The 18,677-nt window shown below is 50.4% G+C and overlaps 1 protein-coding gene across 1 annotated transcript; it reads left to right on the top strand.

Moving 5' to 3' along the window:
- Positions 1-9,922: 9,922 nt before the first annotated feature.
- LOC137466007 (serine/threonine-protein kinase PAK 3-like) lies at positions 9,923-11,355 on the top strand. Its single transcript, XM_068177953.1, has 3 exons — positions 9,923-10,094; positions 10,680-10,817; positions 11,207-11,355. The coding sequence occupies exons 1-3, from the start codon at positions 9,972-9,974 to the stop codon at positions 11,294-11,296; spliced, it is 351 nt and encodes a 116-aa protein (XP_068034054.1). The 5' UTR covers positions 9,923-9,971; the 3' UTR covers positions 11,297-11,355.
- Positions 11,356-18,677: the final 7,322 nt, after the last annotated feature.

The following is an 18,677-nucleotide window of genomic DNA, read 5'->3' as shown; positions in this document are numbered from 1 at the left end:
GAAGGTGACATCATCTTCGGGGCACCCCCCTCTGTATGTTTTAGGGGCGGGCGGAGTTTAGGCTGAAGGGCAGCGTTTGACTCGGAGGCATTAAACCCCTCGCAAGGGCTGCGGGGGTAACCTTGCAGTCAGGGAGGCCTGGCTGTTCCTCGAGTCTAGAAAACGCTGGTTCCAGGCCTTCCCCAGCCGTGTTCAGTTGCAAGTCTAAAGCTCTTTGGCTTTGGACCAGCGCGTTTAACTGGCTTCTCAGGTTTTGGGGGCTGGCTTCATCCCTGCATTCACTTCCTGCTCCGGCGGCCTGAGGCTGGCTATTGTTTCAGGCTCTAAGGCAATTTGCAACTGATTCAGCTCCTTTTCTAGCTGTTGGCAACTTACAGCTCTCTGAGTCAAATCTCCATGCATATGGATACCAGGCATGGTCCTTTCCTGGGATTTTAAATTTTTCTTCTACCAAAATTCATGTTTTCTCCACAAGTAACTGCGGATGGTGCTGGCTTTTCTCAGTCTCCATCTCTCTTTAGGGCTGGACAAGCTTTATATATAAGCTTTTAGCAGGTCTGCCAGTGGAGAGCAGTTGAGATCAGCTTCTGCGTGGGATTCTATTACTTTTCTGCCAGAAAATAGCAGCTTTGACTGCAAATTTATTTCTCCTTTATTATGTCATGAGCAGTTACTGCTGTATAAAATGGCCATGTCACCTCAAGAACAGCCTGCTCATTGTGCCAGTTAAAATGTAAGGCCCCAAAAACATTGCTCTATGGGACACTTTAAAAGGACTTAAACTTGTTCACGTACTCGGACGTAGAAAAGCAGGAGAAATACTGACAAGACGTTCTCAAGAGGTCGGAATGACAAAAATAATCTTCACTGGCAACTTCTGAAAATCAGAGAACTTTGGCAAAAAATTTAGAGCGGGATTCAATCCACATGAAACATTCCATCAAGCATTAACTTAGCCCATTCAACTTCACAAACTCCAAGCCTGTTAGATTTTAAGTTACTCAAAAATCTGAGAGGATGGAATTGGAAGAATAAAGGGGAAGAGAGAAGGAGAGAAAATACCTAGAAAAGAACCAACATAGCTACCAATCCTGGTTCCAGTGGTGTTCAGCTGATAGAATTCCAAGAGGAGGTAGGGCCAAGACATGTGGTTGCCATGTCTCGGGAGTTAAATACCCTTTGGCTTTCCTGGGGCCTTCCCCAACATGGGGCTCCCACTCACCCGGCCTTTTAGGAGCTGAGTTAGGGGTTCCAGACACAGGTGTGGAGCGTTGCCTCTGCTGTGCCAGGGATCAGCGGCCACTGCTGGGCTGGGATACAGGCCTGGCAGTGTGGGGTGGGCAGAGTAGGGCATCACCTCACCAGAGCAAGGCTTGGTCTGCCCCTTTCCCCGCATACAAGCACCTGAAATGTTTTGAGCCAGCAATCTCTAGCCTCTCACCACAAGGTTTCCGGGTTCCTGTGCTTCTTGGCTGTCAAGACTCCAAAGATTTGTGGCTGGATATTAAGAAACCTGCACTTTTATTATCTTTATCCAAAAGAGGCAGCATGAGGCTTGTTTGTTCTTTCTAAGACCTTCCCTCCTTTCTGTGTCCTCATCCTGAGATAGTCCTTGTAACGCCTCTCCTCTCTCCCCTTCTCCACGACGATGGAGGGGAACAACGGAAAAACCGATCTATGAGAGGCAAAAAATGTTAGAGTTACAATGTAGTAAGGAAAAAAAAAAAAAAAGCAGTATACAACAAGAAGAAGAAAATTGTGCAAAAGAGGTAATGGCTTAAGCGACAAAGGTGAAGTGTCACATGGGGCGCCTGGAACAAAGACAAGATGGCGAGGGCTTACAGAATGATTCTGATGGTAGATGGGGGCTGCTGGTGCTGCCTGGAGCAGCTGTGGACCTGCAGTGGCAGTTTCCTGCTCCCTCTCTGCAGCAGTGATGGTGGCAGCGGCGATGGTGACGGGTGTCTCTCCCTGCAGAGCTCTGTTTGGTACTGCCACTACCATCAGTCCGCCATGCTGGGCGTGTGCATGGGAATCAGCTCTGCCGCTTCACTGCCTCTTCCTCCCACCCTGCTGGGCTCCGTTTGGCTTGGCTGGGCTCCCTTTTGGCTTGGCTGAACTCACTTGGTATCAGTGTCACCACTCTGGGTTGCCTTGTTCTGCTGGAGTGGAAATACAGTCCCAGATGCCACCCTGGCCCTGATGGTTTCAGCCATGTGTCAGAGCTGTCACTTCTGTGCCACCCATCTCGGCCCCGTGTCCTAAGAAATGCTGTGGAAGGACAAAACTGGGGGGGCTGGGGCTGGGGGGGGAAACGGTGGTGGTGCTTTGGTGCCAAGGCCTCTGTGCTAGAGGGAGCCAGACAGAAGGATCCCCCTTGCATTTCCGGTCATGGCATTTCCCTGCTGAAATCCTACTATGGCTATGATGTACAATGTTTGGAAGAAATAGTGCTGAAAGATCCATGACCTCGTCTCTGTAGCTAGGAGAAAGCTCTAAATGCAATTAAAGCAGTGCTTCTCCTTGTTTGCTGCTTTCAAGAGCTGAGGAAGGTCCAGGTGGAACATTATTGGCCAGAAGCATTGGTGGCCAAAGACCACTAGCGTGGTTCCTCACCTCCTGGTCCCTTCTCAGTGCTCAGCTTCTCGGTGTGGGCTACAGGGGCTTAGTGTGTTCTTGGAGTTACTCTTAGATGCCTTGAGCAGCAGGTTCTGGACTAGGAGGGCTTTTTGTGTTGCTTTGTAGCAGAGGAGAGCTTTGCAGGCTTTTTTTGGCCTGAGCTGTAGAGAAGGCCTGGTTCTATGCATGAATTCACAAACCAGCCTAGGGTGGCTGCTATTGTGATGTCAGCGGCCGCATCCCAGCGTTGTCAAGGCAAAGTTGCTGTGCCGAGGCCCGGAAGGGCTCAGTGCGCAGAGCAGCTCTGTGGCACGCTCGCTGCAGGCGGAACCTGCTGATCGCCGAGGTCTCTGCCAGCAGGACTCTTGAGTATTTTTGTTTCTTCCCCACAGGCGTTGTCTGGTGCAGACTTGAGCAGCACTGCTCGAGCCATGGAGAGGGTGTGTGCTGCAGTTTGCACGGCTTTCTCCTTGGCTTATTCTGGGTACTTTTTCACCCACCTGGCACGTAAGTGGACTGTTTTGTTCAGTGCGGCATATGGAAACCAAAATGCCACCAAGAGGCCTTTAGTTGGGTAAAGCTGCTGTCAACAGCTGCAGCTAAGAAGGGGGTGTCTCTAGCCAGTGGGGCGCGGGGCAGCATTTGTAATGTAGCCTGCAGGGGTTCCGCTCCTCCCGTGGCATAGCCTGTGGCAATGGAGTCTGGAATCTCCCCAGTTTGCTGGCTCAAGCAAGACAACTTCCAAGATAGGAAGACTGGGAGAGCTTGACAGGAGTCCTTGTGAAAGCTGTGCGCTGCTCTCCAGGACTGAGGGAAAGTCCCTCAGTTCAAGTCTTCTTGTCTGCATTCCCTCATCCCAGGACGTGCCTGTGGAACTTGACACTTCCTGCGTGCTAGAAGAGCCATTTGTTCTGTGATGAAACCACAGACTCAGCTTGGAAAAGGCCTCTGAGATAGACATTTCAGAGGAGTTCTTGTGTGCTGCTGAACCCAGGAGCTGTTCCTGTGCTGTGTCACCACAGAACTGCCACCATGGTTAAGGGGGACTTGGGCAAAGCTATTTTGGGGAAAGGCTTTCAGTAAGCCCATGGCAATTGCTGCATGCAATCTCTTCAGAAAACTGAAGTACAGGAAAGAGAGGAGCTGTAGCTCCTGCTGGATGGGGTGGGGCAGAAGCTCTAATGCCTAGTACAGAACCACTCGGACTTTCTCAGTCTCAAGTTTCTATGGGTTGAGTGGCCAAAGAGGACAGAAGGTAGACACGAGGCAGTGGTTTGTGCTGTTGTCTTGCTTGCTGTGTGACACAAGGCTTGCTGCTGGAGTGACGTAGTGAAAACAGAATGATCTGTCTTTGGGTTGGAGACTTTCTGGTAGGCTTGCCCAGCACAGGCAGTTTTCTTACAGCATCTGGTTCTTTTTCCCTTGTGTGTTGCAGGTCACGTCACCCGTGCCTGGAGAGAATCCGGTCCTTGGGTGAGTGGGAAAGGAGCCTTTGGCGTTGGTAGCATTTGACAATTGTGGAGCAAGCTGTGAGCTGGGCCTGTTGCAGTCCAGCGCCAGCCTGCTTGGATGAATGGAAGTACAGTGCAGGCTCTTCGCAGAAGCAGCCGCAGCAGCAGCAGCAGTAGCAGCTGCAGGAGGAGTTGGATCCCAGGCTGTTTCCTCCAGTTCCTTTTCAGAGCTTTTAAGCAGCTGAAAGTGGGGTTGCTTGGTGCTTTAAGCCATGATGGAATTTCTCCTGTAGAAGAGAGTGCAGTCCCATCGAACTGGCCCATTCTACTTGAGTTTGAACAACTTAGAATGCCATTTCTGTGCAGATGATTTCTCCTTAGTGCATCTGGCTCTAGAGCTGAATATAAAGAAGGTTACCAGTCCCTCACACTGCTGTCTGTCTGCAGAGCCCAAAACCAACCTGTGAGCCTCCTCTGGCTGCACGTCTTCCTGAAGAAGAGGCCGAAGGGGAGGAAGATTCCCACCAAAGTGCACCTGCTGCCACTGCAGGGCCTGAGCATCCAGCATCAGTAAGTGGCACCTCTGGGTAGTCCTGTGGCTGGAACAAAGCATAGCTGCAAGTTTCTGGTCAGACAGCACCTCCCGTGCCTGGCTGAAGATGCTGAGGGCTGGAATCCTTCCAGCTCTTCCAGAGCACTTCCCCCAGCCTGTGAGGCCTGGAAAAGGGGTGTGGAACTTGGACGCTTAGGCATCGCTTTCCTACTGTTCTGACAGGGGCTGTGAATTTGTCTTAGCCAGAGACAAGAGGTAGCATTAGGATGTCTTGGGATGCTCCTGGGGTACAAGTGAAGCCCTTTGTGCCCAGTGGCTGTGCAGGCTCCTTGTCCCCAGTGAAGAGAGCAGTGCAAAGATGCAGTTCACAGCCTTGCAGGATATGAGGAGACACTGTCCCCAGGAGGGACCAGGCCCTCCCCACAGAACAGCTAAAGTCAGTCAGTAGCTAAAGGAACAGCTGAGTTGCAGCGGGGCCTGTAGCTGAATATACCGAAGGTTCTGAATGACAGGTTCTTTCCTGACCCTCATGCTGCTGTCTGCCCACAGAGCACAGGGGCAGCGTCAGCACCTGCTCTGGCTGCCTCTGCACCCGAGGAAGAGGCTGAAGAGGAGGAATCCGCTGCCAATGAACCTGCCCCTGCTGTCAGCCTGCGGCCTGAGCAGCCCACGTCAGTAAGTGCCTGTTTTGGCTAGCAGTGTCTTTGGTGTCATTTTGTCCGTCATGTAAAAGCAGCCTTTGGATTTTGCGCCTTGAGCTGGAGAAGTGGGCTGCGAAAGCTGAGAGGGGAAGAGCCCTGGGTGTGGCCAGCAGCGTCTTCCTAGGAGCTTGCATTTGAAATGGGATCGGAGGGGCACCTCCGACGTGCAGGCATGTTTGTGACCCAAATGAATTTCTTGTCCCAGAGCTCCACCTCCTGTGTCCTGGTACCTGCACGAGCTGCAGCTGAAGGCCCTGAAGAAGCCTCCAGTCCCCAAGCTGGAAACACAAGCCTGAGCAGCTCGTGCACCTGGAGCACGACTAGTTCCTCTGGCAGCAGCTGGAGCACGACTGGTTCCTCTGGCAGCAGAGAGCAGCTGGGAGAGAGGACAGAGGACAAGTGCCTGGCCATGCTGAGTATGTGCTTTGTGATCCTTGTCCGCCGGAGCAGTGCCTTGTGTGTGCGCGTGTCAGCAAGAGCTGTCCCACCTCCTGTTCCTCCTCAGCTGAGTGCCAGGTCCTGTGGCCTCCACACAGGACCTGCTGTTGTGCTTTGAGGTGGTGAGGGGTCCCTGGGGTGTTGCTCCTGCCTCTGAGGGCAGCTGGGCCTGGTTTGGCTTTGCCTGAGCTTCCCTCTATGCCAAAAAGAAAACAGAGGTTGTTTCTGGCTGAGCAGGAGGCTGTGACCTAGCGAATGAGTAGGCCTCAAGGAGCTCCTGTGGGGCCCAGCTCCTGTGGGGCACAGCCAAGGTCATCTTCAGAACTTAGCCTGGCCTAAAGGCTGAGGGACCTCATTCCTGAGGCCCATCACAGTAGGGTATAACATAAGCTGCTGCTCTTGAAAGGCAGAGGGGCATTGTTTAGGCAAAGTCCTGCTTAAAGCTGGAGATCTCGGCTCTGCTGGAAGCACTTTGCAATATTCTTCCTGTTCTGGAAAGGGCAGCTGTTGATAAGAATTGATTCCAGAACCCAAGATGCCTTGGATGTTTGCAAGGATGAAAGCTTTTGTTGAATGTCACAGAGTGTTCATGGCCAAGAACAGAAAGGTTTTGTTTTTCCTGCTGCCCTTAATGTTTGTAGACAACAATCACTTCTCCTGGTTGCAGTTTTCTGATCCCTGTCTCCTCTGACTGTTTCTCGATGTGCTTAGATTTTAGTGTAGACTTCTAGTTTTGGGCAGGCCATCTGTGCTGCAGGGCTGCTTGTCTTGCTGCTGTTGTTTTTGAGGTGGTGGTGGTGGTGGTGGTGGTTTTGGTTGTGGTGGTGGTGGTGTTTCCCAGCTGACTGAGTTGAAAGGGCAGAGTGTCCCAGACAGTGGGGCTGTCTTTCTGATCTGCTGCAGGGTGGGACCTCTTCTGAAGTGAACATCTTTCCTTGGGATTTTTACAGAGATGCTGGTGAGCGAGGGAGATCCTGAGGCTAAGTACACAGAACTGGAAACGATTGGCAAAGGGTGAGTGCAGCCACAGCTCCTTCTTCACAGCGGGGGGCGGTGCATTTTGCTGGTGTCACACCTCCCCAGAGTGACAGCAGGCAAGCTCCAAAGCTGTTCAGACACTGCGTTAAGATGATGCCTGATGATCTCTAAGTACTGGTCAGCATTTATAGCTGAAGTGGCCAGAAAAGTAGAGCCCTTCCTGTGTCTGGTGCACCAAAGAGAAGCAGCTGCCAATGGCTCTGGACCCAGAACACAGCCGTCTAAGGATCCTCTATTTTGAGTACTTCTCCATTTGTGTGCGCAACAGTGGAAGCCTTTGCCTGCTCCGGCTGTGGCTGCAGGCTGTGGCTGGACACTATTTTCCTTGGAAGCTGGAGAAAGGATCTGTGTCTGGAGGCTTTCCTCCAATGGCTCTTACATGGCTTCAGACTTCTCAGAAGGCCTCAGTGGTGGTGCTTGAATTTGGCAGATAGACTCCAAGGAGAGATGTGAGAAGGCCGAACCGGCATGTGCCTGGAAAAATCCCACACATGCACAGATACAGAAAGAGAAAAGGGAGAAAAGACCCAGACGAGAATCTGTCGTGTTCCATTTACTGTTTGCCCCGGGACTTTTTTTCCGCGGTTGGACCGCGGTGTCCTGCACTTGCAGGGACTAAAGGACTTCTTCTTTCTCTGCTGCTCTTTTGTTTCTAGGGGTTTTGGCACGGTGTGCATGGCAGTGGAGACTGCCACAGGAGAAGAGGTAAGCGTCAAGCAGCGCCACAGCTTCTGCAGTGCTGTTTTAGGACGGCATTTTATCTGTCATGTCTGCAAGGGTTTGCTTTGTTCTTGTGCAATGGAGAATGCCAGTGGTTGCTGGAGTAATGATCAAGCCCCCTAGAAGTGCCAAAGGTTTCCCAGCAGTTTTGCTCCATTCTTACCGGCACAAAATGGCTTCCTGCTTGCAAGGGGTGTGTGAATGAAAATGGGGATGATAAAGTAAGGCCCTGGGGGAAGACTGTGGGCACAGCCTGTGTTGTTAGAGCTTTGCGGTGGAGAGCTTAGACCATGTTTCTCCCAGGTTTACAAGGCAAAGGGTATCTGGCTCTTTGTCCTGGGAGGTGCCCAAGCAAGCGGTCTGATGTCCAGCCACAAGGCGGTTTGGCCCAGCCCAGCTCCATCATCCCATAATCACTGTCTCCGTCTTCCCCTTGTGGTCCTGCGCCACAGACTTTGGTTCACGGTTTTCCATGTCGTTGTAGGTGGCCATAAAGAAAATTAGTCTCCTGGAAGAGAGCAGCAGTGAACTGTGCCTGAATGAAATCCAGGTCATGCGTGGCAATAAGAACGCCAATCTTGTGACCTTTCTAGACAGGTGAGTGGTTCTGCTGTTCTGCCATGAAAGGTCATCCATATCCTGCAAGGCAGCGGTTCAACCGCTGGCAGAGGATGGAGCTGACAGAGGATGGAGCTGTTAATTCCTGTTTCTGGACTGATCGACAGCGTCTTGGGAGGAGATTGCATTGGGGCTGCATTAATCTTTGCTGGCATACCTAGTTTGACGTGTGCTTTCAAAGAGCGGACTTGGCCCTGTCTTTCTTGAGCCAACAGCCTCAGAGTTCCTGTCCTCTCTCCACATTGTTTTGTTTGGTTTGGCATTTGATTTTTTTTCCCACGGGTCTTATGTGCTGACAAAACACTGTAGATTGAGTTCAAGCCCTGGAGAGCATAGCCAATGATTATTGACTTCCTCCTGTCTTCTTCTGAGAGAGACACAGGAAGGAGAATCCATCAGGAAGTGCACGCATTCATCTCCAGGCTGTTGTTTCCTCCCTTCAGCTACCTGGTGGACGAGGAAGTCTGGCTGGTGATGGAGTACATGGACGGAGGTTCTTTACACGATGTCATTAGGGAGATTCGTATGGCAGAAGGAGAGATAGCAGCTGTCTCTCGGGAGGTAAGGGATGGCGCTTGTGCTTCCCACGGCTTGGTCGGGATGGTCCTTCCAAATGGGTGATAAGGAGAGGAGAGATTTCACCTTCCGAGCTTCCTTTCTGCCTTTCTCTTATAACTGGCAGTAGCAAGAGCATCGGAAGTGCCTGCCAGTGTCCCTGCCCTTCTTCTAGGGTGTTTGTCTTTGCCTCTCTAAACACTGGCCTGGAGCCTGTGTGCGCTGCGTTCCTTCCCATTCCTTCCGCATTCCTTCCTAAGAGCAAAGGTGCTGCTGGCACCATGTCAAGCAAGTGGCAAAGACAAAGAGATACTCGCAGGACTCTCACAGAGCTCAGCCTGAAAGGAGAGCCTGGCAGCCAACGTGGTGTTGGCAAAAGCAGCCACTGTTGTCTGGCTGGAGAGAGTACAGCCACGGCAGCAGTGCTTCTTGAGTCTGTGTTTGCAGGACACTGGCCAGAGGAACAATTGCCCTTTCTCTTTCAAAAGCAAACACACCCGCACTTAGAAAAGCACTGCTGTCCTCGTGTTGGAGCAGCAGGCTCTGCTGCCTTTGCCAGCAGCCTGTCTTGCCATGGCTCACCATCCCCCAGGAAGTCAGCCTTGCAGATGTGCCACTTCCCTGCTTGTGGGACGAAATCCACTTAGGCTCGTGTTGCTTTTTCCTCTCTCAGTGCCTGCAAGGCCTGGATTTCCTTCACTCCAAGCAAGTGATCCACCGAGACGTCAAAAGCCACAACATTCTCCTGGGCTTGGACGGATCTGTCAAGTTGGGTGGGTGTTGTTGGCCAGGCTCAGCCGTGGCGGGCTGCGGTGTGGGGCTGCCTTTGGGTGACTGCCGGTTCCCTGATGCCCGTGGCAGTGCAGGCTGCCCTGCTGTGAGCGCAGAGCACAGCCACAAGGCGCAGGGAGGTGTTGCTGGGAAGAAGGGGTAGGGGGTGCCTTTGGCTTGTGTGTGATCCTTCCCAAGCAAGGCAGTTGCAGTCTAATAGCTTCAGGGGACTAAAAGCCACTGCCTGAAACTGGGGGCTTTTGCTAAGTGGCCAATTCCGTATTTCCTCGGCTGCAGGCCTGAGGAATGGCAGCAGGGCCCCTTTGCAGCTGGGATTCCACACTGCCTTCTTGGACATTGGTACCGTGGGGAATTCTTTTGTTGGCTTCCCTAATTCACGCTGGCTTGATCAGAATGGTTTTTTTCTCCTCAGCTGACTTTGGCCTTTCTGCTCAGCTCACCGCTGAGCAGAGCAAACGGAGATCGGCTGTTGGGACAACTTACTGGATGGCGCCAGAAATTTTCAGCAGGAAGCCCTATGGCCCCAAAGTGGACATCTGGTCCTTTGGCATTGTGGGGATGGAGATGGTGGAAGGAGCGCCTCCTTACCTGATGATGACCTCCCGCACGGTACGCTGCAACTACTCTCAGATACTGCTGTCACTCGGACAAAATCTGCTCCCATTCTTCTGCTTGGGAAGCTTGCTAGCAGCTGAAAATGACGGGTTCCAGGCTGCATAGTCTCTCGTGCTTCTTGTCCAGATTATCCCCTTGGCATTTGATCACGAACTGCACCAAAACCTCACGATGCCTTTTGCTTGATGGAAGCTTTGCCTAAGGGAGCAGTGAGCAGTGCTGAGCTGCATTTGATGGAATAATCCTTGGAAATAGTAGAGTTAGATAAAAGTCTGTCTTCCGCATCGCCTGTAGAGCTGGTGTCAGTGCTCAGAGAAGCAAAGGGTGCTTTTGCTGATGGAGTTGCTCCTAATTCCATCAGCCAATGAAATCAGGGGCCAAGGCAAGAGCCTTTGCATATTGGACTGGCTATGGCTGCCTCGGGCTTTGGGTTCTTTTAGTAGGGGCAGGAAAGGTATCTGCCACCCTCGGGCAGGGAGTAAAGAGCCACTGGAGAGCGGAGCTTGTCCGGTGGGGTCTGTGTGAGCAGTTTGGGGTGTGAAAGAGGCAGGTAGAGCGTGGCATTTCCTTCTGCTCTAGGTTCAACAGCTGATAAGCACCAGGGGCAGCCCGAAGCTGCAGAACCCCAGGCAACAGTCCGCTTGGTTGCGAGACTTTCTGCACTGCTGCCTGGAGACGGACGAGGACAGGCGCTGGTCTGCCCAGGAACTTCTGCAGGTAAAAGGCAAAGCGGCTGCCGGATGCGCCAGCCACCCACTGCCAGGGGCTCCTCATCTGCTCAAGTCCAAGGCCTCGGATGGGCCCCGCTCCTAAGAATCTCCAGTCTGGGGGGCTTTTCAAAGGAAAAGAGAGGAGAATCCTGGCCTAGGATGGGTTGGAAGGAGCCTTTCAAGGTCACCTAGACCAAATCTCCTTCAGCTGAAGACATCTGAATTAATGGATTTGTGGGATTGGGAGCCATGTTGGCCCCATGTAGCAAGGTCCTGGATGTGGAGACAGAGGTGCACAGAATGCCCTCCTTTCTGTATCTTTCTTGTTGCCAGAGAAAGCCTGTTTCAGCCTGGGAGGTAAGTAGAAATTAATTTCTTCTTTTTCTCTTTGGGCAGCATCCGTTTGTAACCTCCGCCGAGCCGACCTCCAGCCTGACGCCTCTGATCGTGGCAACGCAGCAGTTTATGGCCGAGAGGAGATTCTAGCCCTGGAAGAGGCCATAGTTGTTTATTCTACTTCCTAGTTCCTAGTTTCTAGCTCGTAGTTTGTAGTTTGTTTAGACTGATAGTGGAAATAAATAGGATAATAAATAAAACCTTCACTGTGTTGGAAGCTTCCCTTTGTTCTCACCCTGTCATTAAGGTCTAAATTTGCTTCGGAATGGTCAGGTGTTTCTTAAATGTGGGAAGAGCCATAGATGGGGTTTGTGGCATGGATTGGAAGCGGGCAGAAGTCTTGTGGCTTTGTTGCCGCCAGGCACAACCTGTTGTGGAGAGACAGGCTTGCAGCTGTGACTAGAGGAGCAGAGTGGGGCAAAACGGAGCAGAGCAGTGGTGTCACTGCTGGGGTTGCTGCTGTGGCTGTGGTTGCGCTGCAGCTCTTGGGAAAGGTTGGGAGTGTCTGTGTTGCTGTGGGCAGAGGGGGAGGGAGCCTGGCTTCTCCACAGGCTCAGGCACAGGTGAGTGTCCAGTGGGAAGGCGAGTTCTGCCACGGGAACTAAGGCCTACATGAGGGAGTGAAAACTGGTGCAGTTTGGATCTGCGTGAGCCAGTGTGGAGGCCTGTGGGCCTGCTAGGGGACTTCTTGGGTCTATGCTCTGGAAGAACGTCCCCTAGACTTTAACCTTTCTCACGGACTCCTGTTTTTTGTCTCAATGTACGTTTGATACCTTATTAGTGATATCCAGTGATCATATAGGGGTTATTGAAAATCATTTACTTTGCGATGTTTGGTGGTAATTGAGGGTATATTTGACGATCACTTACATTTAAATTTTAGTTGCACAATATTTAACCGATTTCCTTTCCCAGTTCTCGTATTCCATCCCCCGCTTCCCTGAACCCACTATCCCTGAGAAGGACAGGACTGGAGATGGAACCTGCTCAAGAGCACAGGCCAGCCACCAGCCATCTGCCATCTCCCCTCCTTTTCTGTGCCCTTGCCAGGACGGTAGCGGCCATGCCTCCCCGGATTCTACCCTAACCCACTTTGCGACAGCCCCCAACCCTGCTCCCGCTTTCCTATTGTATTAGCAGTCCCCGATTTTTGTTGTAATTCATGTTTCAGAGATTACGGACGTAGGCGACCCCCAGAAGCCAGCCGACCCAGTTATTTTATTTATTTAGGCAGGAGAGCCGGCACCCTCCGTACAGCCTGAGGAAGGGCTCTGTTGCCCCCACAGGAGACCCGTGCCCAGCCCCGCCGTAAGGTCCCCCACAGGCTAGTCCCCCACAAAACCTCTCCTTTTGATTTGTGTGGTTGGTCAAGGGCACCAGGGGAGGGTGCCACCACAAGTCCTTTTGATTTTCTGTTCTCTTTTGTTTTGTGGGTAAGTGAGGGGGAATGAAGTGACGGAGAGCTGCCTGGGACTCGGGCCCTCAGAAGTGAGGGGAAATGAAAATTGGATTTACTTATTGTTTAGTTATGCTCCTCAATATCAACCCGCCTGTTTCTTTAATTCTCAAGTTTAGTTAATGTCTATCAAGTATTGTGTTGTTTTTAGTTAGAACAAGGTTATTATTTTTACTACGATTGTTAGACCTTTCATTTTAAATAAAACCAAAAGGGGGCAGTTGTGGGAGCTTGTGCTGGAGGGGATGGGCCATGCAGTGGCCACACATCAGACAATCAACGACCAACACGAAGACTCGGGAGAAGAGAAGCCACAACGGATGACACCCAGAGAACTTATGGTGAGCATATCATGAAGAGTAAAGGACTCTGGGACTGACTGGGAGTGGCCATGCAGATCAACAGCTGGTGATTGGCCAGAAGGCTTCTGGAACTTGCCATGAAAGACTATATAGATGTATGTATATCTCTATCTCTATCTCTATCTCTATCTCTATCTCTATCTCTACTTATAGCTGAATCTATAGCTATAGCTATCGCTATAGCTATCTATATCTATGTAATCTATATCTCTATATCTCTATCTCTATCTCTATCTCTATCTCTATCTCTATCTCTATCTCTATCTCTATCTATCTATATCTATATCTATATCTATATCTATATCTGTCTACCTGTGTTGACCTCACTTTGGCATCTTCTGAAGCAGCCTCTTTATGTTTTGTTTTGCACCCTTGTTTGTGCCCTTTTATTTATGAAATATCTTCAGTTTTGGCACTTCAGTTGTACCCGTCTCTTCTCTGTTGCTCTGCCATGGAGCACACCACAGTTATGCTGCCGAGACCGGAGAGTTTCCCCTCGCGCCCCACGGATGCCCGGGGTGTTGTTGCTGATTCTTCTCTGGCCGCCCCACTGCTAGCTGGGTCGTGTGGGGCAGAGAAGGGAACCGGCACCCAGAGAGGGATCATTTCAGTGCCTTTCAGAAAATGACAGCAGAGCAACCTTTCTCAATAAAGCCATCTGAAATGACTTCATTGTCCTAGTAGTCTGGATTGTCTCAGGGCTGGGGATCAAAGATATAACAAAACTCAAGAGGCTCCAACCTCCCCAGCATCTCATTTCAGTCAAGGCTGCCAACCAAATACCTTCCTGACTTTACCTAACGCTTCAGTGGTTCTCAAACCCAAACTCTTTCTTTCTTCTTGTCTTCCGTCAGCTTAACCACTTATGCCTTCTTGGTCTACAGCTGGAGAGAGTTTTCCAGCTGCCACCTCTGCTCCTCTGTCAGCCCCTTTTCCTCCTCCTTCCAGGAAGCCCCCTTCCTTCCTTCCAGGGGCCACCCACAGTTCCACATGCCTTTCTTGTGCACAATCATGCTCTACACACCACCTACCATTATTACACCTACTTGCCTTGGTGGAGTAATTTTGTGCTTTGCTCTCAGGAGACAGGAAGAGGTCTAAAAATTTGCCTAAGATAAATGTAGGGAGGAACTGTCTCTCCCCACTGTGGCAACCAAAGAGAAGATACAAAACTTTTAAAATATTGCTTGCAACAAATGTATCTAAAACCTATGCACGTAAATGTCTTAAAAGGTAGCAAGATAAAAACATGTAAACACTCAATGCGGTGAAGAAGAGCAATTCTTCAGTCCTGTCACCACTTCATCTTTCCGTGAAACACCTCTAGGAGGAGAAAACTCAGTCCCATTTGAACCTGCTTCAGACCGAGGAACTATCCCCTTGGTATTCTTTTGTCTTCTCTGCCACAGAAAGTTTTGGTGATCCTTTCATTAAACCAACAAAAAAAGCCTGTAAAAAGAAACTGAGAAGACATCAAGAAAGCAACAATCGCCAATAAGCCTTATTTGGCAAAAGTTATCTTATTTAAATTATCCACTGCCGTAACAATACTGATGAGGATTCTTAGCACCATGTAGGCAAACCAAAGTTAGAGTAGCCAACCATCCTTTTGAGACCTTTTCAGTTTTAGGTGACATGGGCTTTTGGTCGGATCTACACGTTCTGTTCCATTCTATTTTGCAAATTTAGACTGCAGTCCATAAGCCAAAATTTCTTTTCCACGGGTCAGGTAGTATTTGTTCTAGGTGTGTGATGTTAGAGTGGTCCTCAGGGAAAAGGACATGGCTCTCTTTTCTTTCTTGTTCTCTTACCCCTCTGGCACTCAAAGCCATACTTGCTATTATAGACACTAGGTACAAGCTCCTGCTAGCATGGTTAACTAATTCAGGAGCAAACAGCCATGCTGCCATACTAGGGACATTGCTCTGGAAATGGGCAGAAAGATAAACCATGGAATGCTTTTCACTTCAGAAATGTTCCATTGCAGCTTTATCTGCAGCGGAGTTCCATTTACTGTACTGTCCAGTACAATTCCGTGCCTCCAGAGCTAACGTTAAGCACATAATTTGGGAGTCTTGAGCTGTAAATCTCACAGCCCTGGCATCAAAAGTCCTTTCGCGGCTCTGTATTCCAGGTCTGGACATACACCCAGTCTCCTGCCTGGTGAGGATATACTTGAACATTCAGGGTTATTAGTGAGACCAAAACAACCAACTTGCATGAGGAGAAAAGCATTTTCTCCTAAGGATTCTCCTACAGAGTCTCTAGTGGCAGCATTTCGGCCTCCAGCCTCTGGTGGCAGACAAGGCTCAATACCCACTGCTGCCAGAAGGAGACGCTGCAGGAGCAGTCTGCAAAGCTTCTTTAAGAATACAAGGAAACGGACTCTCCATTTAGTCCCCATTTTATTTCCAGAAAGCCTCTTAGGATGGCTGAATTCACCACCCTCTCGCAACCCAATTTTGGAGGTGGTCCCGAGATTTTGTTTTCTTAATCTTGATCCTTAAATTTTGAACTAAATTACAATAACCCAGAAGAAGGGAAACGGGACATCAGCTGTTTCTCATGCATTGCTTGGGGCTTCTCCCCCGCTCCAAGGGGTCCAAACTCTTCACGCAACAGATTGTTCCCCGGGCAAAAGACCAGGGCTTTTCACCATGCGCTTCTTTCCCAAAAGGATTTATTTCATTCCCCCCCGCCCCCCGCCCCCATTAGCAAAATTCTCAAAACATTCTCCATTTCTCTTTCTTTGGGATCATTGCTAATTTTCCCGTGTAATTCAACCACTTCTGTTGCAGAGGGAGGTACCACTACCCTACACTGCCTCCTGATAAGCAAATTGCTTCTTTATCAGCCGGCAGGGCTTGGGATGAGAAGGAGGGAAGAAGATTGGCTTTGCTGAGTCGAACCTCGCCTCCAGAGAGCGGAGGAAGGTGACATCATCTTCGGGGCACCCCCCTCTGTATGTTTTAGGGGCGGGCGGAGTTTAGGCTGAAGGGCAGCGTTTGACTCGGAGGCATTAAACCCCTCGCAAGGGCTGCAGGGGTAACCTTGCAGTCAGGGAGGCCTGGCTGTTCCTCGAGTCTAGAAAACGCTGGTTCCAGGCCTTCCCCAGCCGAGTTCAGTTGCAAGTCTAAAGCTCTTTGGCTTTGGACCAGCGCGTTTAACTGGCTTCTCAGGTTTTGGGGGCTGGCTTCATCCCTGCATTCACTTCCTGCTCCGGCGGCCTGAGGCTGGCTATTGTTTCAGGCTCTAAGGCAATTTGCAACTGATTCAGCTCCTTTTCTAGCTGTTGGCAACTTACAGCTCTCTGAGTCAAATCTCCATGCATATGGATACCAGGCATGGTCCTTTCCTGGGATTTTAAATTTTTCTTCTACCAAAATTCATGTTTTCTCCACAAGTAACTGCGGATGGTGCTGGCTTTTCTCAGTCTCCATCTCTCTTTAGGGCTGGACAAGCTTTATATATAAGCTTTTAGCAGGTCTGCCAGTGGAGAGCAGTTGAGATCAGCTTCTGCGTGGGATTCTATTACTTTTCTGCCAGAAAATAGCAGCTTTGACTGCAAATTTATTTCTCCTTTATTATGTCATGAGCAGTTACTGCTGTATAAAATGGCCATGTCACCTCAAGAACAGCCTGCTCATTGTGCCAGTTAAAATGTAAGGCCCCAAAAACGTTGCTCTATGGGACACTTTAAAAGGACTTAAACTTGTTCACGTACTCGGACGTAGAAAAGCAGGAGAAATACTGACAAGACGTTCTCAAGAGGTCGGAATGACAAAAATAATCTTCACTGGCAACTTCTGAAAATCAGAGAACTTTGGCAAAAAATTTAGAGCGGGATTCAATCCACATGAAACATTCCATCAAGCATTAACTTAGCCCATTCAACTTCACAAACTCCAAGCCTGTTAGATTTTAAGTTACTCAAAAATCTGAGAGGATGGAATTGGAAGAATAAAGGGGAAGAGAGAAGGAGAGAAAATACCTAGAAAAGAACCAACATAGCTACCAATCCTGGTTCCAGTGGTGTTCAGCTGATAGAATTCCAAGAGGAGGTAGGGCCAAGACATGTGGTTGCCATGTCTCGGGAGTTAAATACCCTTTGGCTTTCCTGGGGCCTTCCCCAACATGGGGCTCCCACTCACCCGGCCTTTTAGGAGCTGAGTTAGGGGTTCCAGACACAGGTGTGGAGCGTTGCCTCTGCTGTGCCAGGGATCAGCGGCCACTGCTGGGCTGGGATACAGGCCTGGCAGTGTGGGGTGGGCAGAGTAGGGCATCACCTCACCAGAGCAAGGCTTGGTCTGCCCCTTTCCCCGCATACAAGCACCTGAAATGTTTTGAGCCAGCAATCTCTAGCCTCTCACCACAAGGTTTCCGGGTTCCTGTGCTTCTTGGCTGTCAAGACTCCAAAGATTTGTGGCTGGATATTAAGAAACCTGCACTTTTATTATCTTTATCCAAAAGAGGCAGCATGAGGCTTGTTTGTTCTTTCTAAGACCTTCCCTCCTTTCTGTGTCCTCATCCTGAGATAGTCCTTGTAACGCCTCTCCTCTCTCCCCTTCTCCACGACAATGGAGGGGAACAACGGAAAAACCAATCTATGAGAGGCAAAAAATGTTAGAGTTACAATGTAGTAAGGAAAAAAAAAAAAATAAGCAGTATACAACAAGAAGAAGAAAATAGTGCAAAAGAGGTAATGGCTTAAGCGACAAAGGTGAAGTGTCACATGGGGCGCCTGGAACAAAGACAAGATGGCGAGGGCTTACAGAATGATTCTGGTGGTAGATGGGGGCTGCTGGTGCTGCCTGGAGCAGCTGTGGACCTGCAGTGGCAGTTTCCTGCTCCCTCTCTGCAGCAGTGATGGTGGCAGCGGCGATGGTGACGGGTGTCTCTCCCTGCAGAGCTCTGTTTGGTACTGCCGCTACCATCAGTCCGCCATGCTGGGCGTGTGCATGGGAATCAGCTCTGCCGCTTCACTGCCTCTTCCTCCCACCCTGCTGGGCTCCGTTTGGCTTGGCTGGGCTCCCTTTTGGCTTGGCTGAACTCACTTGGTATCAGTGTCACCACTCTGGGTTGCCTTGTTCTGCTGGAGCGGAAATACAGTCCCAGATGCCACCCTGGCCCTGATGGTTTCAGCCATGTGTCAGAGCTGTCACTTCTGTGCCACCCATCTCAGCCCCGTGTCCTAAGAAATACTGTGGAAGGACAAAACTGGGGGGGCTGGGGCTGGGGGGGGAAACGGTGGTGGTGCTTTGGTGCCAAGGCCTCTGTGCTAGAGGGAGCCAGACAGAAGGATCCCCCTTGCATTTCCGGTCATGGCATTTCCCTGCTGAAATCCTACTATGGCTATGATGTACAATGTTTGGAAGAAATAGTGCTGAAAGATCCATGACCTCGTCTCTGTAGCTAGGAGAAAGCTCTAAATGCAATTAAAGCAGTGCTTCTCCTTGTTTGCTGCTTTCAAGAGCTGAGGAAGGTCCAGGTGGAACATTATTGGCCAGAAGCATTGGTGGCCAAAGACCACTAGCGTGGTTCCTCACCTCCTGGTCCCTTCTCAGTGCTCAGCTTCTCGGTGTGGGCTACAGGGGCTTAGTGTGTTCTTGGAGTTACTCTTAGATGCCTTGAGCAGCAGGTTCTGGACTAGGAG

Source organism: Anomalospiza imberbis, unplaced genomic scaffold (genome assembly GCF_031753505.1).
Source record: "Anomalospiza imberbis isolate Cuckoo-Finch-1a 21T00152 unplaced genomic scaffold, ASM3175350v1 scaffold_127, whole genome shotgun sequence".
Taxonomy (NCBI): domain Eukaryota; kingdom Metazoa; phylum Chordata; class Aves; order Passeriformes; family Viduidae; genus Anomalospiza; species Anomalospiza imberbis.
Note: the sequence above shows the minus strand (reverse complement) of the source record. Positions and strands in the feature narration are given on the sequence as shown.